Below are 23044 nucleotides of genomic sequence, written 5' to 3' on the forward strand. Positions count from 1 at the left end.
CAGACAATAAAGCATAAGAATGTTCATAGCCAGATTCTGAATACTTTCCTAATGTATATATTAACAATACTTTTGGACTTCTTCCTACCTTATGTCAGAGAAAAAAGGTCTTCTGTCATATTCAGGTAGGTGAGTGAAGTGAGTTACATGGTACACACGCAGCAAAAAAAAATAAAAAAAGACAAGACTTTTAACCCTATTTAAAGGAAAACACCATTTTAGTATTGTGTTTATACAAAGGCACTGGTATAGACCCCATGTGCAGTAGAGGCAGTAAAGTGTATAGTTGTTAAGAGCACTCTAGCCTGCTGGACCTCTGATGTTTTCTTTCTTTCTTTCTTTCTTTCTTTCTTTCTTTTTCTTTCAGTTTTGTTCATATGTCGGCCACACAAAAGCCTTCATTTGCTCTTTGTTTTTGCTGCTCAGTGGGTAAAAAGAAAACCAGCTTTATAAAAAAAAGTGGAACAGATCTTTGCAGTACCATTTAATACGTCATTTAATGCACACACAGAGGAAAAAATTGATAGAATTTGCGATATTAACCTCAGAATATAGTAACCGTTTAGACCCCAAAGCGATAACTTACATGATGACGTCAGCATTTGTTTGTCCAACAATTCTCTTGATCAATAAATAATTCCATAAATAAACAAGTAAACCAATACGTTTCAGCAAGTGAACAAATCATTACAACATTAAATACAGCATACATGAAGAAGCTTTTACAGTGTCTTGTCTAGACTACTCTTCAGAGAACCTTTCTACCTTTCTATAACTTTTTTGTTTTGTTTTTTGGCTTCTTTAAAAAAGTCATTTGACATTCAGTGGTCATTGATGTAAACTGATGAGAAAGCTTACTCCTTGTTTCTGACTCACCGTGACACGAGGTAGCGAACCAAGATGCTGGGTACACTCAAAACATTCAAGAATATCAGAGGTATGATTGACAGATGACAGTAGGAATACTAAGACTCATGCTAATTAACTCCATTGTATGCACTGATTAATATAACACTGTATGCACTATATATTTTTTTTACCTTCTGTACAAATTACGCTAGAGCACAAAACTGCAAAAGAATATCTTTTTTCTTTATGTTGCAGGAAAAACAGGCTTTTCATCATAGCGATTTTAAAGAAATATACATCTGACTTTAACAGTGAAGTCTCTGTTTTATATGTTTTAAATGGAATGTGGTTCAATCCGAAGGTAACAATTTTAAAAGCATGTGAGTTAAGCTCCACCCATGTCACTCAGGCTTCGACTTGACTTTGACAGAGTTTATAATCTATTTAAGGCAAGGTAGTCCCATTGAAATAAACACTCAATGCTGACAATACTCAAAAGCATCTCTTTAGTGTCACCAGCAAGTGACAAAGAGATGATTGTTTAAAAAAAATCAAGCAAAAAATGAAGACTTTAATACCTAATCAGCACAAGACTAAAAAGTGAGCCCCTTTGTCCCCAAGATTAGGTGTGTCACTGATTTTGACCCCACCCTGGGTCCTTGTCCATTCCATTCCTCCACTCCACTATGCAGACAGTGCTATAGAACGGTGATCTGAGTGAGCTCTGAGTTAGAGTGTCCTGTCCCTGGATTTGGTGGCTGTTCCGGGCTGACCAGGGGCAGCTCCACGCCTAGTCATGCGGCATTACTGTTCGCCTCTGTTGTTTTGCAGTTGTAGGGGATATCTCTCGCCACGCTGTGCATGCGGCCTGACTGCTGCTGCGCATCCAGGCTGAAAGGTGATGGTGGTTGGCAGAACTCACGGAAGCAGCGCTTGAAGTTCTCATCCAGAAAAGCATAGAGCACTGGATTTAGGCTGCTATTGACATAGCCAAGTGCAATGCAGAAGTGCATGAGCACCACAGTGTGCACACTGCCCAGGTTGACACCCAGTGACTGTGCAAGTGCCATAATCTGGATGGGTGTCCAACACACCACAAATGCTGCCACCACCACCAGCACCATGCGCGTGATGCGCCGTAGGTTGCGATCTTTCTCCTTGGAACCAGACAAAATGCGCACATTGCGCAGGCGCTTCACCATCAGGCTATAACACACACTAATAATGGCCACTGGGATGAGGAAGGAGAGCAGGAACACACATGTCCCGAACACTGGGTCCCAATAACTGCGAGGATCTGGCAGGACCAAGATGCACTCGATTCCTGCAGAATGTAAGTCACATGGAAAAATCAATAAATATATAGCAAACAAGCAAACAAACATTCTTAAAAAGGTTGTGTTATGACAATGTAGTGTTTCAGAATATGACTAACTATATTATATTATTTTTTTTTAAATTAGGAAACAAAATGCATGTTATTAATAAATACACTATTGCAAGGTAATAAAGTGAAACCTAGTACAGTTTGTTATTTTCAATTTTCAATATTCCAAAATGTTTATGTTCTATTTTAGGGACAAAACAATATCAGCTACACAAACAGCTGTGGGCATCGTGTTAGAAACATGACCAATTGACTTACTGTCTGTTGAGACCCATTTAGCACCTTTTGTAAAAGAGCTTAAGTGAACAATGGCCCAATGTTTAATTCACTGTTTAATTTAATGTTGAATTATAGAATTAGAATTAGCCTTTATTTGTCACATATACATTACAGCACTGTCAAATTCTTTCTTCGCATATCCCATCCTTGGAGGTTGGGGTCAGAGCGCAGGGTCAGCCATGATACAGCGCCCCTGGAGGGTTAAGGGCCTTGCTCAAGGACCAAACAGTGGCAACGTGTATTATACTGTATGTAACCACATAAAAATAGGGAAAGCAGAAAATCAAAGTCACCAGAATCTGAACATGAAATTGTAATGCTTTGTGAGGAAAAATAGTTGGAAATTTGTAATGCCTTGGTGGAAACGATGCAAATTTGAGGTTTACATTTAAATGTCATTCAAGCTGTCAGAAATTCAACTCAGGTGAAAAAAAATTCAAGGAGTAAAAGATTTGGGTCATGCGATTCAGAGCATTCAAGAATCATCAAGCCGTTTTTTCTAACCAGAAATCTTGGACTCCAGGCCACAGAAGGCTCTGGTATTAAATTTTCTGATCTCATTCTGTGATTTTATTCACAAAAAACAATCCAGTCATGAATGAATAATCAAATACATCATTGATCTTTTTATACAATGGCCCTACAACACTCTTGCATGTAAGAATTCAGAATGCTACAACTCATGATAATTGACCAGGAGGAAGAAAATCAAAAGGAAAAGAAATTTCAATAGCACTTCATCAGAAGGACAGTCTGAGGTTGTCACAGGTATACCCAAGTGCTGTTCACATGCCCTATAATGCATCTGTTTCAGCTGGTGCTACGTTAAATATAACCCTTTAAACATGAGACACTTTGCAGTTGATGTACTTATGACAATATACACTATATTTCTGAGAGTCGAGCCATGCTTGATTTACTACTCCACACAAAAATAGGCATGATTTAAGACATGCTTAAAACAAAGACTGAAGAAAAGAAGCACTACGGTAAGCAATAAGAGCCTTAGAATTCTGTTGTTGTACTAACTCTTCTTTAACAGTCTTAGCGTTAGCATGACAGTTCCCTGACCTATTTGTGTTAGAACATATTTTTGATGGAGAAAGCAAAAGTCACAAGTTAAAGGTATGCCGTAATTATATAAATGTATTTCTACTCAACACAGCTGAATTTATACACAAACACACACACACACACACTTACCATGGTCATCCTCAATATCTCCAAGCACCATGGCTGGCACCCCAATGGCAGAGGCCAGAAGCCACACGCATATGTTGACTACCTTGGCCTTGTGGGGCGTCCTCATATCCAGAGCTTTGACAGGATGACACACAGCCACGTAACGGTCCATGCTCATCACAGTGAGGGTAAAGACGCTAGTGAACATGTTGTAGTAGTCGATGGATACCACTGCTTTGCACAAAGTATTGCCAAAGGGCCAGAAACCTAAAAACACATCTGTGCCCTGGAAAGGGAGTGTGGCCAGGACCAGTGCGTCAGCCAAAGCCAGGTTAAAGATGTAGATATTGGTGGCTGTCTTCATCTTTGTGTACCTGATAGCCAAATAGATTGAGATAAAGAGTAAGGACAAGAATTATGCAGGTTCCATTAATTCACAATTGTCAAGCACACAAAAATATAAGCAGATATTGCAAAGGTCCTTGTAACGTTGTGTTTAAATGATTGCATAAACCAAACCAAACTAAATTTCCACAAGATTTAGAAAAGTTTCAAACTTTCAAAGTGGGAAATGGCCATTTCAACTTTGAAAGACGATACCATGGCAAATAGAGCTGATTTATATACCAGTTTTCGATGGATGGATGGATGGATGGATGGATGGATGGATGGAAGGACGGACGGACGGACGGATGGATGGACCATCATTAAACATCGTTTCCTTCATGAGTGTAAGCATCCATCAGCATTTGCATTTATGGCTTATGGCTATGCAGAGACCAGCCATCATGGCATTTCTTTTATTATAACTAAATAAATGATTTAAATATATTTTTAAATATATTTTGCAGCCATACAGAGCTTAGCTAATATATCCTTTCAATATTATAATTCTTAGCTTGAATATATAATTTGCGTTAACCTTTTGGCTCATTCTCAAGTCAAGTCAAGTCAAGTGGAGTAGCTTTCATTGTCATTTCAACCATATATAGCTGACGCAGTACACAGTGAAATGAGACAATGCTTCTTCCAGGACCATGGTGCTATATAAAACAATACAGTGCTACAAAACAACACAGAGCTAAAAGTAAGTTGTCCTAGCCATATAAAGTGCAGCAACGTGTGCAGGACAAAAAGACAACGAAAGATACAGTACAAAACATAACATTACAGGACAGATACACAAGATGCTGACCAGTATACATTCTGTATAATATGTTATACAGTGCATTCTGCATTTAAGCAATGGATAGCAACATTCAGGTATGAGTAACTGGAAAAGATTGTGAGGCTTTCATTACAGTCAATTGGCATTTAACAAGATAACTCTATTTCATAAACCAGTTGCCTGGAAAATCTGCTTTGATTTCCAAGTAATTTCCTGGACTGACTCTATTTGGCATCAGTCTCTATGAGTTGGTGGAGTTCTATTCTAATGCAGATGAAAGCTGAGGAATCACATTTTTATGAGTAACTTTTTATGACTACATCATCATACACGTTTTATTGTTCTCATCCTCTCTCTTCTCTACTTTTTTGTTCATCCCTTTCTCACCTTTAGCTTCTTGGGGAAGTGTGATTGTGAATTCAAAGGACATCATCAGTTATAGATGAGCATCTTTCCAATCATAAACCATCTTTATGAAACAAAATGTGACAGACTAGGAGAAAAAGGTGGACATGGAATTTGTCTATGTGTCTAAGTGTACGTGTACATGTCCCAAACCATTGGCTACTCTAATGTGCAATATAATAATAATAATAATAATATTAAAATTGTAACTTATGTGTTCTTTGGGGTCGGACAAAACGGACTAGCTTTTGCTCCCTGAAGCATCAATAAACCAGTTCACCAGTTGTACTTTCTTGGACCACTTCTAGAAGGTACTATCCATTGCACTGACCACAAGAACTGCTATTTGTGAGATACTCCGACCCAATTGTCTAAACTTCACAATATAGCCCTTGTCAGATCCTTACACTTGCTAAGTTTTCCCTCTTCCAATACAGTGATTTTAATGTTATGCCTGATCGGGGTGTATTCTATACTGTATATTATTTAACCTTAATGACAATCTATTAAATTATACAACGTTATATACTAAAAAATTATACAGGTGTATGCATATGTTTACAGATACTTCCTAAAATATAACACGGTAAGGTTTTCAGTTTAATCGATTATTTATCCATCAGAAAATAACAAACAAGAACAGCTCTGTAGGAATATACAATATACAGATATATCTGATTATCATGCTACTACTTAACAATAACCTTGTTAGTAAATGTAAACAAAATACAGAGCAACACCTACGCAAAACACCTTTCTATCTCTCTTTGAAAGATTTATTCCCAACATGCTTCTTGGGTATCTACAGACATGGTCTGCATGTGTGGGCTGGTCTAAGGTCATTAGCGACTGCTAAAGAAGGAACAAAAGGGGGGAGCTGATGAAAGAGGATATGAGATCTGAATGATCTACTGGGGTTATAATAAAGAGCCAAGCTGTGTCCAGAGAAACCTAATCAGCAAAATAAACAACAAAAGCACAAGGAACCAATCTGGGTTAATGTTTTTAATCCAATTCATATCCTTTTGAAAAAATAAAAGTCTTCTCATATGCAAAATAAACCTTAGCAGTAAATTACAAACATAAATAAATGCAATGCTCCTGTTAATGTTCATCAAAACGAAGGAAAGGTGTGATCTATATGTGATATATACACTTTGTCTCACATGTCTAAAAGAAATAAAGAAAGTTATAAAAGAAGCAAGATTCTAAATAATACACAACCGCTCTGATCAGAATACACGTGTCAGATACAGTTACTGCTTCAATTGAATAAACGAAATGCTTAAAATTCGCACGCTCTGTTAAGCTCGTTATGAAGGTGGGAGTTATTCTGAGTGATCGGCTTTATCCGATAAACGCACTTATTTTAATGAGCAGACTAAAATCCTTCATCAATATGACACAACCTGTTGATTCATCAAGCTTAAAATGTCACAAAGGTTTAAGACAGTAGACAAATCATAATGCTTTAGAGCTGCTTGAAAAGAGAACATCAGTATTACATTACTGAACACTAATCAGCAGCTAGCTAATAGGCTAATAAGTAGTTGAATGCAAGCCATGTCAAGACAGATAGTATTCTCCAATAAACAAAAGACAGGCGCTGTGTTCGTGATCATGGAACACACACAAAATAAGAGTCTCACAACCATGTGCAAAGGTGCTAATATTGTGGAGAGGGAGTGCAAATGTAACAAGCTGTTATGAGGTAACATTATGAGGCCCATAAAAGGAGAACTTTTTATTGGGCATCTTTATTAGAACTCAATCAGCTGTTAATGAATGTGACAAAAAAAAAAAATCGCATATACTTCATTATTTATAACTGATTTATTCACACACTTACTTCACACACATCGGTTGTGTCGTGAAAGCAACTTGTCCAGTAATCAATGACACACACATGGCCCACACATTGACAGTGACGATGATACTGTGATTCATTTTTTAATCACAGAAAACTAATAAATGTACAACTGTATCAAATAACCATGGGATATGAGAACAGATGAACTTTTGCCAGCTGTAATTACAGCAAAGCTTAATAAAAACACTGACAGTGGGACATTGAACAGATGCCGTAGGCTTCATTTTAGGGTTTTCCATGAGTATTATTCTTGTATAACTCTGCGATGCAACGGCATGCTGCACAATCTTCATACACTGATAAGGTATAACATTATGACCACCTGCCTAATATTGTGTTGGTCCCCATTGTGCTGCCAAAACAGCCCTGACCAGTCGAAGCACGGACTTCACTAGATCGCTCCATGGGCCCCACCCTGCAACTTACAGGACTTAAAAGATACCAACAGGACTTACTTACAGGACGTAATGAATACTTTTGATAGATACTGATCACTGCTGACCGGGAACACCCCACAAGAGCTGCAGTTTTGGAGATGCTCTGATCCAGTGGTCTAGCCATCACAATTTGGCCCTTCGTTAAACTCGCTCAAATCCTTACGCTTGTCCATTTACCCTGCTTCTAACACATCGACTTTGAGGACAAAATGTTCACTTGCTGCCTATTATACCCCACCCACTAACAGGTGCCATGATGAGGAGATCATCAGTCTTATTCACGTCACCTCTCAGTGGTCATAATGTTATGCCTGATCAGTGTATATACAGATTGTGATTTTAATCGCATTCAATAGATAATCGATTTCAATATTCAATACAACAATTAAATGCAGCAGTGAAACACATTGGATCACATTTTAAACACCCCAGCTACCGTGGATTAAAATGCAGTGTGTGATGTGCATTGCAAAAAATGCTTCAGTGAGAAAATCAACAAATTATAACAAATGATAATACAGTTTCTGACCACTTAGTCAATGCTCTAATAAATTTCTGAAAGGAAAGCAAAGTATAAGTGTGGAAAGTGTGTCCATGATATAAAGAACTATTTTTAATTTAAGAAATATAGCAAAGACTGGAAGAGAGAACGCAGGATTACGAGTTTTGTGGCAAGTTTTGAGATGAACTTAAGTGGAAAATTTTGCTGTCAACCCAATGATACTTGCTTTCACCTTTCACATGAAACAATGACAAAGAGGTATTTCTAAAACCACTCAAAACGAGCTGTTAGTTGCTGGATGACTACATTCTTGAACTGCACATTCTCAAAATTCTCCATATAGTAGTCTATAGTCTATAAAGTGTGAATGCCTATTAATGTCATTTTGTTTGTAAAATAATAATGCTGCCCCAGCAAAATCTATGTTCACGAGCCACACATAAATGCAGCCTAAGATTTCCCTCTTGGCATAGTTACAGCTATAAACACTATAAAAGGTTTTTGCTATGTTAGAAATATGGAATTTCTCTACAAATGCAATTTCTGCCACCTTTTTTTCCTCCATACTGTGGTGAATTTGTGCCCCAAACTCCAAAGGATTACTATCAGCTCCTGCAGCAAAAACAACTTTACACTTTAAAATGTTTCTGTAGTATTTGGTGTCAGTTATCAGGTTCTAATTCCGTGTGTAAGACAGTAATCACTAGAAAATTGGTATGCATTAGACATGCATATGTAGTCTGTAAACAGTGGATGTTAATAAATCCTTTATTTTCTAAGTTGTGCACAGAGATGTGCTTTTAAAGCTCCTTTTAAAATGGATGATTTTATGGCCATTAGTTCCCAATTACAGGTGAAAATCTGCAACTGCATGAAAATCCCTCATAATTGCAGTCAATTTGTGCTGTGCTTTGGAATTATAATGTGCTGCAGCATGAGCTGTATGAATGCATGTAAGACAGGTGCCATTGCCTGTGTGACACATGTACATGGTGGAAAATATTTCCACATTTCTCGTTGCAATGTGCCCATGGTTAAGAATCCAAAGTAGAAAACGCATGACATGATATTGCTGTGTTTTGTTAGCCTGCTGGCAGAGATGAACTAAAATTGTACAAGGCAAATGAAATCAACTGTCAAGCCAGTCATCGCTCTCAGCACGAAGACGTTGAACTGTTATTCCTTGCACAAAATCTTCAAGCCTAGTGGCCAGTTCTTGCCAAGAACCATAAAACCCTAAAAAGTCTGTACATGAACATGTATAGTTTATATGTTTTACACTTATATAGCTCAATGCTAAACACAAAGACTAGGATTTAGGGCTATGGGAGACAAAATAACAGCTAGGTGTTAACATCAGCAGTCACTAGAGAAAGACAGGATGAAACAAAGGACGTTAAATAGGGTGACTAATGACATAACACAAAACAGATGAGCATGCTAATGAGGGGAAATGGAAAACAGAAGAAGAATTTCAGACGTGTGTATAGGGCTGCCCTCTGGTAGTCTGGCTGGGAAATGTCTGGTCTCCGAAAGGAACGGCAGCCATAACATTTATTGATTACCACATAGAAGCTTAACGTTCTTTTTGCCAAAAAACTTTGTGGTAATAGGTTATCATGGGTAAACTGATTATGAGAGAGTCTTGAACGAAGCATTTAATTAAGTATTTAATTAATTAGTTAGCTAGTTATATTGTTCGTTTGTTTATACATACCACGATTCTATTGCTGAACCTATATACACTTGCCTTTTGTATGATTCAGCTAACAAATTTTTGATAATTTGCATAGTTTGCTAAATATACTTCATAATATTGATGTTGAACTACTAGGGAGAGAGTGTACCTCTATTATTATCAAAACATGTTGTCATTTGTACACAGTATAAGTGTCCCATATCAATCAATTCAGAGGGGTAGAGCTAGTTTACTGAAATTTGTAATTTATGATTTGTCATATAGGTTTGAAGCAAACTGGATATATATGTGCAGGTTGGTATGTACAGTGGTGCTTGAAGGTTTAGAATTTTCTATATTTCTGACCCAAAACATCATCTGATTTTCACACAAGCCCCAAAAGTATACAAGTATACCAGTATTATCTGTGAGTAGCAAGAGTATGTGAACCTTTCCTTTCAAGGTTCTGGTATCTGGTGTGACTTCCTTGTGCAGCAATAACTGCAAGAAATTATTTGTTGATTAGTCCTGCACGACAAATTCTTGGAAGAATTTGATCCCATTTCTTCGCACAGAAGAGCTTCAACACTGGGATGTTGATGGGTGTCCTCACATGAACTACTTGCTTCAGGACCTTCTACAACATTTCTATTGGATTGTCAGGACTTTGACTATAACTTTGTTCCTCTTTAATCATCCTTTGGTATTCTGACGTGTGTGTTTCAGTCGTTGTCTTGGTGTATGACCCATTTTCCCTTGAGATTCAGTTCATGGACAGATAATTTCCTGTTCCAGATGCAGCAATACAAATGCCCAAACCATGATACTACCACCACCATGTTTCACAGATGGTATAAGGTTCTTATGCTGGAATACAATGTTTTAGTCTTTGGTCTCATCCGACCACAAAATATTTTTCCAACATTCCTCAGGCATGTCCACATGATCTCAGACCTCAGATGGGCAGCAGTGTTCTTTTTGGAGAGTAGTGGCTTTCTCCTTGCAACCCTGCCAAGCACACCAAGGTTGTTCATTGTTCTCCTGATGGTTGACTCACAACCTTAACATAAGCCTACATAAGAGAGGCCTTTAGTGACCAAACAAATGTCTTGTTTTTGGAATGATCTTTGTTGGTTGCCCACTTCTGGCGAGAGTAGCAAAGGTCTTCATTTTTTTTTCACATTTTTATGCAATCTGTTTGACTGTGATTTATGAAGTCCAAATTCTTTTAAGATGGTTTTGTAACCTTTTCCAGCCTGATGAGCAACAACAATTCTTTTTTCTGAGGTTCTCAGAAATCTCCTTTGGTTGTGCCATGATAAACTTCCACAAACACATGTTGTGAAGATCAGATCCCTATTATTTAAATAAATAATTAGCAATGCTTGTCAGATATGTAATATTGGAGCATTTTTCCTGATAGAATATTTTTGTCTGATTTCTTTGATTGGGTTCACTTGTCTACTTTTAGAACTTAAGTGAAAATCTGATGATGTTTTGGGTCATAAATTTGCAGAAAATCTAATCTAAGCGCAAAGCAATATGCAATGGCAACAACATACAAATGGAAAGAAATAGGTTTGTGCCCAATCAAAATACAGTATATATATTTAAAAAAGATCTGCAAAACACAGGTTTAAAAAGCAGATTTTACTACTGTAAAAAAAAAAACAAAACATAGATACATCGTCTATTTCATAAGATCTATTTCCACATTTAACGTGACATAGCAAGCAACAAAATTCAAGTGAAAAACAAATAGAAAATACAAAAAGAACAAACACAATAATCTGGTTGCATAAGTGAACAAACATTCTTTTTAATACAACACTCTATTTTGGAGTCTACCAGCGTAGCACATCTTGAGTTCTTAATTTTATTCAACTCTTTATTGCGAAATTGTGAGGAGATTGCATGTGCACAGCCCACCTCAAGGCACTGCACAGGTTTTCAGTAGGATTTGGCTTTGAATGGAACAGACATGTGAAAATTCGCAAAATAAGCGATTGTTTGCACATGACCAGGATTTGCCAAATATTCCAATTTTCTCTTCTTGTTAATCAAGACCTTCACAGTGTCCCATGGTACATTTAACGTTTTGGAAACTTCTCCACTCCTGATCCATACCTTTCCAAAATAAGATCCTGTTCATATTTCACAAGCTAAGAAGATGTCAAGAAAGTCCTATAGAGATCTTGGTTTGGGGTTAATCAGCAACAGCCAATTAATAACAGGTTATGGTAATTACTTTTGACATGAATTTCTCAAAAAACCTGTAATATTAAGGCACATGTACTCTTTTTATATCTACTTTAGCAACACAACAGTATTATGTAACCAGCAAAAAAGCTTATGCTGGCACATAGCCCAGTATAATCCACTATAACAATATTAGTTTAAAAAAGTCTTTATGCCTCTTCTGAGGTAGAAAGCCCTACGGGTTCCTCTTCTTTCACCATTTAATGGTAGTAAATGTCTTTATTCTATTGCTTCATCACATTTGACTTGAATAACATTTTGAAAAAACCACAACAGAAAAAAAACACGTGACCATGCCAAATGAGAATAATTGACCATGCTCTGGGGTTGGGATGTATGACATTATGCACCCTTGTCCAGTATAGCAAAATTGCACATGCTTTGGGCTGTGTATTGTCGCAGGCCATGGAGCAGTTTGAAAACATGTTATCATAGTGCTACACAGATCTTAAAGCATGCATAATTCAGCTTATGGTAATTACTTTGACATGAATTTAAGTGTGATTGGGTCATTCTCAGCACAGTCACATGCCCCATTATACCAGGCTTATTATTCAACCAGGTTATTGTAATTAAAAATTTTTTTTTTTTTGCTTGGATAGTTTTGTTGGTTGCTATATCACACTAAAAGTAGAGCAAATGTAAAGGTGAAATAATTTAATGAATCCCAAAAAACCTGTAATATTAAGGAGCATGTACTCTTTTTATGTAGTAACACAACAGGCCATGGAGCAGTTTGAAAACGCGGTGCTATTATCGTAGTGCTACACAGATCTTAAAGCATGCACAAATCTTTTAGCAAATACTCTTTTAGTAAAAAACCACAGGAGTAGTTTCACATGATGCGTAATTGATTATTTTCCTAATCAGAGCACAGTATGTCCTGAATTGTTCCATTTGTCATATAACACAGATATTAGCATTTGTTCATTAAACAAAAATAACTTCAACAATTTATATTTACTGTTATGCATCATCCATTACTATCCTTTCTTTTTATTTGTTTAGAACAAAAACATAGAGCTTACACAGGCCCCGTGAAGTCAATATCCTAGTCCTCTCTAGTAAAGGCTTCTTTACTGACCATTACAAAGCTCTGATCCCTGAGACATCCCCATAAATAAATGCAATCCACCATATCATTGGCCTTAGATTATTTAGAGTATCCTCCAGATAAGTGGACTGCACTCGACAGAAAACAACACTGCTCACATGCTCCCAATCACATGACTATTAAGCACATAGGAACCTTTCCCTACACTCAACCTTTTATAAAGAGACTTTCATTCCTTGTCCAGTTGCAAAGAAAACGCTCAGTTTTGTCAAGTGTACCTGAACTTTACCAAGTCTTCTCCGGGATATCTGATCCCTAGCCTGTGTCTTGATTCATGTATTTTGCCTTTGTCTAGCTAAGCTTGTTTTTTGACCTTGATCTTATTAAAGCTGATTTTTATTAAAGCTGTTAATTGCAACTGCATCTGAAAAATATCACCCACTCCTATACCATAACAGCTATAAACAGTCTCTCACCAGTCACTTGTTCTTGTTTTACCTTGAAGCTAATAGAACAAAAAAAGTCTTCTATGTTACTAAGAAACCAGGAAAGTACATGAGAGTCTTTCTATAAATGCTAAGCAAGGATCTTTTTACAGAAAACATAAGTATACCCGTTAGTACATTTTAGTTAAATAACTTGTTTTGCAATCCGCTACAAAACTATGCCCCTCCGATTATTTTCATTGTCCGCATTGTAAAGTTTATAAGAATGCGCCGTTGCTATAACAACAATAATATATTAGATTTTTTTCATTTGTATTTAGGTTAAAATAACTGCAATTCCCCAAAACAAAGCAAACCATTTACAATGAAAACAGGTTCAAAGTGGTTTCAGGTCTGTTCGCAGAAATTGTACGAATGTGATTTTTGTATTCTGAGTATACGGATATCAAGTAACGAGAATAAAATTATAATTGTCAGGTATTTGAGGATGAACAAAACAGCAAAAAAAATTCCACTAAGATGAATACTTAGTAAGTAGTACTTAGTAATACCTTAGTAAGGTGGGAAAAGAGCACAAAAATATTAGTGAACACTTATCCAAACATACGCCGAGCAGTTTAATTTTAAGACATCCCGATAGCTCTATCTCATCTGTAATTCATTCATCTTCCAAAGTTCTTCTGTGTTACTTTGAGGCATGAAGAGTAGAGAAGAGACCAAATGAAAATGTGCAGCTGCAGCTCCAATCAGTTATAAGCTTCATGAGGGGATGACTTTTAATTCTCCACCAGCAGTGAGCAAAGAGATTGGGTGGCAGCAGGTGGCAAGAGAACTTGTGTCGTGAGCAAAGATTATGGAAAGCTTTGTTCTTTGTGTTTTGCTAGGTTCAAAAATAGCAATCACAAAAAAGGGGAGGAGTTTGTAGATTTTTTTTTACCGCTGCGTCACTACTTTCACACTTACACGAGATATAAAATACATATTGCGAAACTTCTGGCTTAGATATATAAATAACAGATGGAGCACTTCAATTGTGTCTAGAATCACCTGTGATGAGATTGTTGAGATTGTATTTGTTCGTATCTATTAGATGAGATGCAGCAGATATACCGCTGTGTTAGGTTTTGGCTCGAGTGGCAGAATGGAATGGGCCTAGCATAAGTCTGGCACAGGATAGATTAGATAAACAGAAATATCACAAGGACAGTGGGGAACTGTAAGATTATATAAGACCCCTTAATGACATGTCCGATGCAAGCAATGATGGGTATTTGGTCTTAATGGAGTTAATGTAGAAACTGCTTGACAGAGGAAAATAGGAGTGCATGTATATCCATTGGGTGGTAAGAGTACATATACTACAATACTGGAGCAAGCTTTTTGTCTTAATGTCTAATAATGTATCAACAGTCTGATGAAGAGTATAAAGCATAAAAATAAGAACCGACTTACAGCATTGCTTCAGTTCTTTACAACATTGCTACAGTTCATACGTTTGAGGGCATTCATTTATGCACAGCTCTTTTCAGATCCCACCAAAGCATCTCACAGGGATTGAAGTCTGGACTTCGACTTGGCCATTTTTTCTTCTAGCCATACAGATGATGATATCCTGTTTTGGGGGGCTTTTTTTTGCCAAATAAGGCCCTGTGAATGATGACCAAACATCTCCACCTTGGAGCATATTTTTGATCAACTTTTGGTGTTTGTTCAGATGCAAATCTGCAAACCTAATTTATACTGCTGTATCCTATTTGGGGAAAAAAAAAAATTTCCCTCCTAACCACACTAGCATTTTATGTGCTTAAAAGCTTTTGGGTTCTTCTTTACATCTCTAAGCATTTAGTGGCCTGACTATGGACTGAATTTCCTAGGATGCTCAGTCTTTAAGGCGCTTCAATTATAAACAACCCTTCTCACTGTAGAGTGGTGAATTTCAAACTGTTTGGAGATGGCCTTATAACCATTCCCAGATCAATGCGCAGCAACAATTGCTTCTCTAAGGTCATAGTGGATGTCCTTTCTTTTTGGCATGATGAAGACACACACATAAATGCTCCAGAATACCAAATTGTCAAAAGCTCTGCTTATATAGAGGTAGTCACACTTCTTGATGATGAACTAATCTTGTGCATTTAACACGAGGCTGCGAATTTCACTATTAATGATTCTCACCTGGTTTTTGCTTTACTTTTTGGGGAAAAACGAAAGCATAATGAAATCTTTGTTGTTGTTTAGTTGTCTCCTGAGGTAATTTATAGTTGGGGAGAGGCGCAAAATTGTTATTACGCCTTAATAAGTAACACAGAATTGAAGGAAGGTACTGTATACTATCTCTCTACCATGACCATGATAATATACACAATATCATAAACAGACATCTAACATTGTCTTGTTAGAAGAGTCTAATGCATTTTCTATTTTGAAACAGGAATCAAGTGTATATAACTGTTTTACAATGCTAGAATGTAATTTTAAGAATGGCCTTGAAGAGTTTTCTGTGAGATTTGGAGAACACAGTGACACTCTGAAGATGTCATTTACTATTACTGATGCCATTTGGTTTCTGCACATAAACAGCTGTGAACACCAAATACAATGCTTGAATGCCACACAATTTATGCATGGACACACACAAGCTCACACACACACACACACACAGCCGTCTAAAAGCAAGAATTGCGCATTATAAGCATGTGCACTGGGTCCTGTGAACGGCATGGGGAAATTATCCTTGCAGACATAAATCTGCAACCCCATAAAACACCATCTGAGGGTTCATTAGTGCAAATGGTTGTGATGTCCTGGTGAGAGCAGCAGCACTATGAGCTCTTGTACACCAGCCATTTTATAGATGCAACAGATGCACCATAACCATCTCTGGCAGAAAAGTTCATAAATCCACAAAAGTTCATTTCAGACGTAAGAACCGTGAACAAATCTTGCCCTGAAATCCAATTCAAGTTGTTTCATGAAGCTGTCAATTAAAAAGAAATAAATGCACTACCGAGCATGAACTAAGTAATTAGCTACATTTAAGGTTTGCTAAAGCGAGGTTCTGTCGCCACTGCCGTTTTACACTTCAGCTACTTATGGTGAACATGTTTTGTTTTCACTCTTTCTACTTTCTTTGTAGTGCAAGAAAAGCCATCTGGAACATATTTTAAAACAGACACAGCTCACTGCTGTGTCCAGTCACAGCAGTGCAATAGAAAACCAGACATCCTTCCAAAAAGAATTTGGCTAATTGACTATAAATCTTTATGATCTGGTTAAAATAACTGCTAAGAACAAATAACCCACAAAAAAAACACTGAGTGTGAAACTAGAATTAAACCAAAAACTGCGCCTTTTCAAGTCAAATACAGTTTTATATGAAAATGCAATTAAGGATTTATTGATTTTGATATGCGACCTACTGAAATAGATAGTATTGTCTGTAACAAAGACATGTAATCACTCTGGATTTCACTGGGTTTAAATAGGTTTGACAAAATGTCCTCTTTTTAAAAAGACGTGCAGAGACAGTTAAAGCACAGAACAGGCTTAATGATCTCTGGCTCACGCCGCTTTCTTTTAGAAAACAGCAATGAAATGTACCAATTAAAGTTTGCTAATGTAATAGAAGCATTAGTAACTGCTCCCATTGCAAAATCAGTATATAATGCACAGGCTCTATCAATAATCTTATGCAACTACTGACACCACAGTGCCCCAGAGCCAACCTACAGACACCACCCGCCCCCACTCCTGCCTGCCACTTAATTGGCAGCAGGCAGTCTGATAACAGAGGGATCACCGGATGAGCAAAACAAATCATCATCTATATAAGAGGCAAGACTGTGGTCAAAGTTAGGCCACAATAAGCAAGTGCTCCCATTACTCATGTCACAAAAGACATAATATAATAACATAGTAATATATTTTGTCCTTTTTTTTAGTAGTTAAGACACAAATACAACAAAGCAATTATAGCATTATTCAATCAGGCCAATTTTTCAACTGATCATGTTCATAAAAATCTCAAACAGAACACAGTAATGAATAGTAAATATGCATTCATTATGTTCGTAATAATCATGATAAAGACTTTAAAGGTCTTCAGGAGTGAATAGCTTGAAGGGTCAGAGCTATTATGACAGCACAGTGGGGTCTTACACAAAATGGCCTATATGGCTCATCAGTATGTGTTTCCCACTTTTATAAGTGAGCAAAAGACAACTGGTAGATGTTCCAAGATCAGGTATGTGGTGTTTCCTCATTTTGTCACTTGTAAGTTCGTTACAGAGATCGTTGAGGCATTAGCGTTTACAATCAGCTGCTATTAATGCTCAATAAATCCAATGAAGTCCGAAGAGCTGTCAATACCAGATATGGAGAGATGGTAAAAAGTGTTGCCAAATCAACTGTGTGAAACATGCTTATACAAAAAAAAAAAATGCACTGGTGCGCCCAGGAGCACCAAAAGACCTGGACAACTACAAAGACCAAATATGGTGGGTGACAGGAAGACAAACACCTTCACAACAGTTAGCCAGATCGAGATCAGAATACAGAATCAACAATCAACAAGCCTTCATAAGAGTATATACAAAGGGTTTTTCACAAGATGTAAACCACTGTTAAGCCTCAAAAACACTAAGTCCAGATTAGTAAAAAAATAAAACTGTACCATTGTAAAATCAGTAAAAGAAACATGGAAAACCTTGTACCAGAATGAAGGTAAGAGAAGAATGCAGAGAAGCTTTGAACATGCTCATGACCTGAATGCTCCACTTCATGGCTGCCAATGAAATGGGTTCCCACGTATTTATTGATTATGTGGGGAAGGGTGAATTCTGAAGTATAAAGGGCTATATTATCTGCTCAAATTCAGCCAAATGCTCCAAACCCATTGGACTGGTGCTTCACAGTGCAGATGCATGACCTGAGGCATGCTTCAAAAGAAACCCAAGAATTCTATATGATAAGGAAGTGGAATGTTCTGCAAATGGCCAAGTAAAGCACCTGAACTGAATCCAACTGAACATGCTGAAGGCATTCCTGAAGGCAAAATGCTCCAAGAACAAGCAGGAAAAGCTGGAATTGAGAACAACCGCAGTAAAGGCGTTGCAGAGCATCACCAGGGAAGAAGCACAGTATCTGGTAATGTTTATGGGTTTCAGACTGCAGGCAGTCATTGACTGCAAAGGATTTGCCACCAATTATTATAATAAGCCAATTGAATTATGTTAGTTTGTCCAGATACTTACGGTCCATTAAAAAGTGAGGTTGACACACTGAATGTCTACACTTTGAGCTAAAATCCATTATTTAATTTCAACTCCATTATATTGTATGAAAGACAGCTGAAATAACAATAACTGCCAATGTCCAGATATTTATGAATCTGACTCTACCTTGAATAGTCTTATTAATAGATGTCAGTCATGTAATAAATGTTTTATTCAATTTCACTTGTGTTTCCTGGTTTTTTCATCATTACCATCAATATTTTTTCAAGCAGTAGCAGTAGTTGATTTGGTGATGCATCACATCAAGATTACCTTAAGTGACACCAATTAATGCATTCGTTAACAAAGTAAATTAAAAAACAATGGAGAATCCACTTAAGGTAAATAGTCCATTAGGAAGTAAAGTATGTTTCCCAGTGCCTAGAAATCTCACTCCACCTTGTGCCTACAAAGAATGTCTCTCAGATTAAATGCTTTAATCACCTGTGCCTCTGATCTGATTGCATAGGATGCTCAGAAAACAGTGACAAGGTTTGTGTGGCTTTTTATCCAGATTGGTCTGGAAATACTAGATACACCTTTATACCTTTGGTATATGTGCCATTCTGCTCTGGATAGAATTATGGAATAATGGAATATATTGTAATGCATGAAAAAGTATACTGAAATATATGTAATTGTCAACATAGGTTGTAATATACAGTATATTCAATATAGTAAACACTTATATGTGTATAGTCGTTCATACCATAATGAGAATTTTTATGACCAACTTTGTTAGTATAACTTTCCTTTCAAATATATATTTCTCCATCACTCCTTTTGAATACAACATTATTATATTGTATTATTATATTATTATATAATACAAAATAATTATTATTTACTCAAAGACATATCCATAATACATAATGCATAAGCATGCTATGTCAACAACTGTAAGGAACATGTATACACTCGAATTAGCATTTCAATTAAATACAACCGTTAGTGAAAATAAATGAGTGATTAAAGCCTAAATGAAGCAAATCATACTTCGCCTTCGCTCCCCACGTGCATCAATGAGTCTTGGCCGCCCATGACCCTGTTCACCAGTCACCACCCTGTTGGACCACTTATGATAGATACTGACCACTGCAGACCGGGAACACCCCACAAGAGCTGCAGTTTTTGAGATTGGCCCTTCGTCAAACTCGCTCAAATCCTTACACTTGCTCATTTTTCCTGCTTCTAACATCAACTTTAGGACAAAATGTTGACTTGCTGCCTCATATATCCCACCCAATAACAGGTGCCATGATGAGCAGATCATCAGTCTTATTCATTTCACCTGTGTATGTGATTTACAGTTAAACCAAAACCTTGCAATGAAGTGTTAACTCATGCATTTACACGTCAAATATTATGACTGTGTGAAAGTTTGTAGCAGCTCTGTTTCAGAAATAAAGAAACTTCAGTGTGATGTTATAAGAAAACCACATGCCAGTGTTTGCTAGGTACCTCACATGAGTCCGTTTTGAATTAGAAAATAAATTCAATTTATTTTCATATCTGCATGTCTAAATTCTTTCTTTCTGTCTTTCTTTACTTACTTATTTATTTATTGCATATATTGCAGGTACACATTTATATGCAACAAATTAACAAGGAAAAAGATGGGTTAGCAAAGAACCACACAAGACAGATTTAATGAATCCATACAAAAAGACCAACGTCTGTATAAGCACACATTTCAAGGCAGGATGAAGAGGTTGCAGCCTTCGACAAAATAGACAAATGTTGTGTAGGTGGGGGCGAGGGGGAATCGGGCTGTTTGCTGATGAATCATTCATAAGTCTTTGATAACCACACAAATGAATCAACAAACTGTTACTCTTGCACAACATAACTGTAAACATGGTCAGATAAGTTATAGGGTGAGTAGCCATGTAGTAATGAAAAACATTTTTTTTTATTTAAATAGAATGAACCAAATGGTAAAGAACAAGATCAGATGAGGCCTTGATAAAAAGGAAGCAGGTCTTCTCATACATCATCATTTATTTTCAAGTTATTTAAAAAAAAAAATGGAGGGGAAATATACACCAACCAAGCATAACATTATGACCACCTGCCTAATATTGTGTTGGTCCTCCTTTTGCTGCCAAAACATCCCTGACCTGTCCTGCACTGTGTATTCTGACACCTTTCTAACAGAACCAGCATTAACTTCTTCAGCAGTTTGAGCAACAGTAGCTCGTCTGTTGGATCGGACCACACGAGCCAGCCTTCTCTCCCCATGTACATCAACGAGCTTTGGCCGCCCATGACCCTGTCGCCGGTTCACCACGGTTCCTTCCTTGGACCACTTTTGATAGATACTGACCACTGCAGACTGGGAACACCCCACAAGAGCTGCAGTTTCGGAGATCCAGTTGTCTTAGCCATCACAATTTGGCCCTTCGTCAAACTCGCTCAAATCCTTACGCTTGCCCATTTTTCCTACTTCTAACACATCAACTTTGAGGGCAAAATGTTGACTTGCTGCCTAATATATCCCACCCACTAACAGGTGCCATGATGAGGAGATCATCAGTGTTATTCACTTCACCTGTCACTGCTCATAATGTTATGCCTGATCGGTGTACATTATATTCTTCAGTTTATAAGCAAACATAGTACACCAGCTTCACTAGCTTGGCCTGTGTTTTGGTAGCTGTTCAGACCAAGCTGGATTTCTTTTCTCACCAGGGTTGGCTTATACACACAAACACACACACACTTAATGGGGTAAGAAAAATCATTTTGGATTTCTGGATTTCACACACACAGACACACACACACACACACATATATATATATATATATATATATATATATATATATATATATATATATATATGTGTGTGTGTGTGTGTGTGTGTGTGTGAAATCCAAAATGATTTTTCTTACCCCATTAAGTGTGTGTTGCATCTTGTCAACTATTTCATTCCAAACAATTATTAATTAGCCATGTGGGTACACAGATAGGCTTCTTACCTGATAATGACATACATCACCAGGCAGTTCCCCACGAGTCCCACCGTGCACACGATCATGTAGACCAGTGCGATGGTGATCCTCACGCTACGCGGGAACAGGTCGTCCGTTTCATTGAACCCACTGAAGTTGTTTTGGTACAGGGAGTCGTTATAAAGGCGAATATGCCTCGGATCCCCAAAGCCCAACGACTCGTTTATGAACTCCATTTGGGGGACGCCTGTGGGTTAAGAGTGAAACAAGAGGGCTCTGAGATCCTGAGACCTTATCGTGTATAACGAATTAAATCACTCGTTCAGCATGCTCATATACCTATACATTGGGCTGCTGTCAATTCACCAAAGGCGTCAAAGAGACTAACAGTACTGCGATACACGGGCATGCAAATACACTGTAAACTAACATGCATGGAAGCAAACGTCGACGCTACACCATATTCCAAAGAATCATTCCTGATCGCTTTCCAGAGGAATGTCGCTGCAGTAAGATATTTTCATTTGAACGTTACATACCGTGAAGCAGGAAGGAAAAACAATGTTAAAGCTGTAGGATCTCCTGGAGACGACTACAAACACGTATGTTCATGCGGATGCATCTGAGTCCAAGAAGGAGTGGTTAAATGGCTTAAATGCATCTGATATCAATCTCGTGAGGTTTTCAGACGCTTGTAATTTAGCGGAAAGCAATCCCGAGATTACTGCATACGACTCAAGGATGGGAGCAGCGGTGTGTGGGGTTTTTATTTTTTTATTTATTTTTTTTTTGCCCTCTCTCGCGCAGCAACGGGTACCAAGGGGAAGGGGAGGTGCAGTAATGGGTTTTTGCTTCTTCTTGCGAATCTCCAGTCGCGCCTCGGATCTGCAGTCAGCATCTCTCTCTCTCTCTCTCTCTCTCTCTCTCTCTCTCACACACACACACATTTGTTTGTTAGATATTTAGTTATAACCTGTAGCTACATGTGACTCACAAAGTGCCTAGACAATTATATGGGGGGAAAAATCAGACCTTCTCTTCCTTTTAACCAACCTCTGAAAGAAACCAAAAAATGTCTGCGTTAAAAACCTCAATCTCAAATCTATCTCATTGAATCCTGGCATGGCAGATTTGCACTTAAAGACATGACGCGCAGGATGCCTTCACTATTATATTCTCAGTGCATCCGTTTATTGCAGTGCATCTGAACATTTCTTTTCAATACTCGCTCATAATTTATTCTCAGCAATATATTCTACCTGCTTCATCTACATATATGTTGAAAACCCGAAAGTAAAACCCT

At 37.5% G+C, this 23044-nt stretch overlaps 1 protein-coding gene across 1 annotated transcript; it reads right to left on the minus strand.

Annotated features, from left to right (window-relative positions):
* Nucleotides 1-467: 467 nt before the first annotated feature.
* On the minus strand, nucleotides 468-22600 carry oprl1 (opiate receptor-like 1). Its single transcript, XM_058409286.1, has 4 exons — nucleotides 22281-22600; nucleotides 21769-21988; nucleotides 3719-4071; nucleotides 468-2173 (listed from the first exon to the last, which is right to left on the minus strand). The coding sequence occupies exons 2-4, from the start codon at nucleotides 21975-21977 to the stop codon at nucleotides 1644-1646; spliced, it is 1092 nt and encodes a 363-aa protein (XP_058265269.1). The 5' UTR covers nucleotides 21978-21988; nucleotides 22281-22600; the 3' UTR covers nucleotides 468-1643.
* Nucleotides 22601-23044: the final 444 nt, after the last annotated feature.

This window comes from Hemibagrus wyckioides, linkage group LG15 (assembly GCF_019097595.1).
Source record: "Hemibagrus wyckioides isolate EC202008001 linkage group LG15, SWU_Hwy_1.0, whole genome shotgun sequence".
In the NCBI taxonomy this organism is placed as follows: Eukaryota; Metazoa; Chordata; class Actinopteri; order Siluriformes; family Bagridae; genus Hemibagrus; species Hemibagrus wyckioides.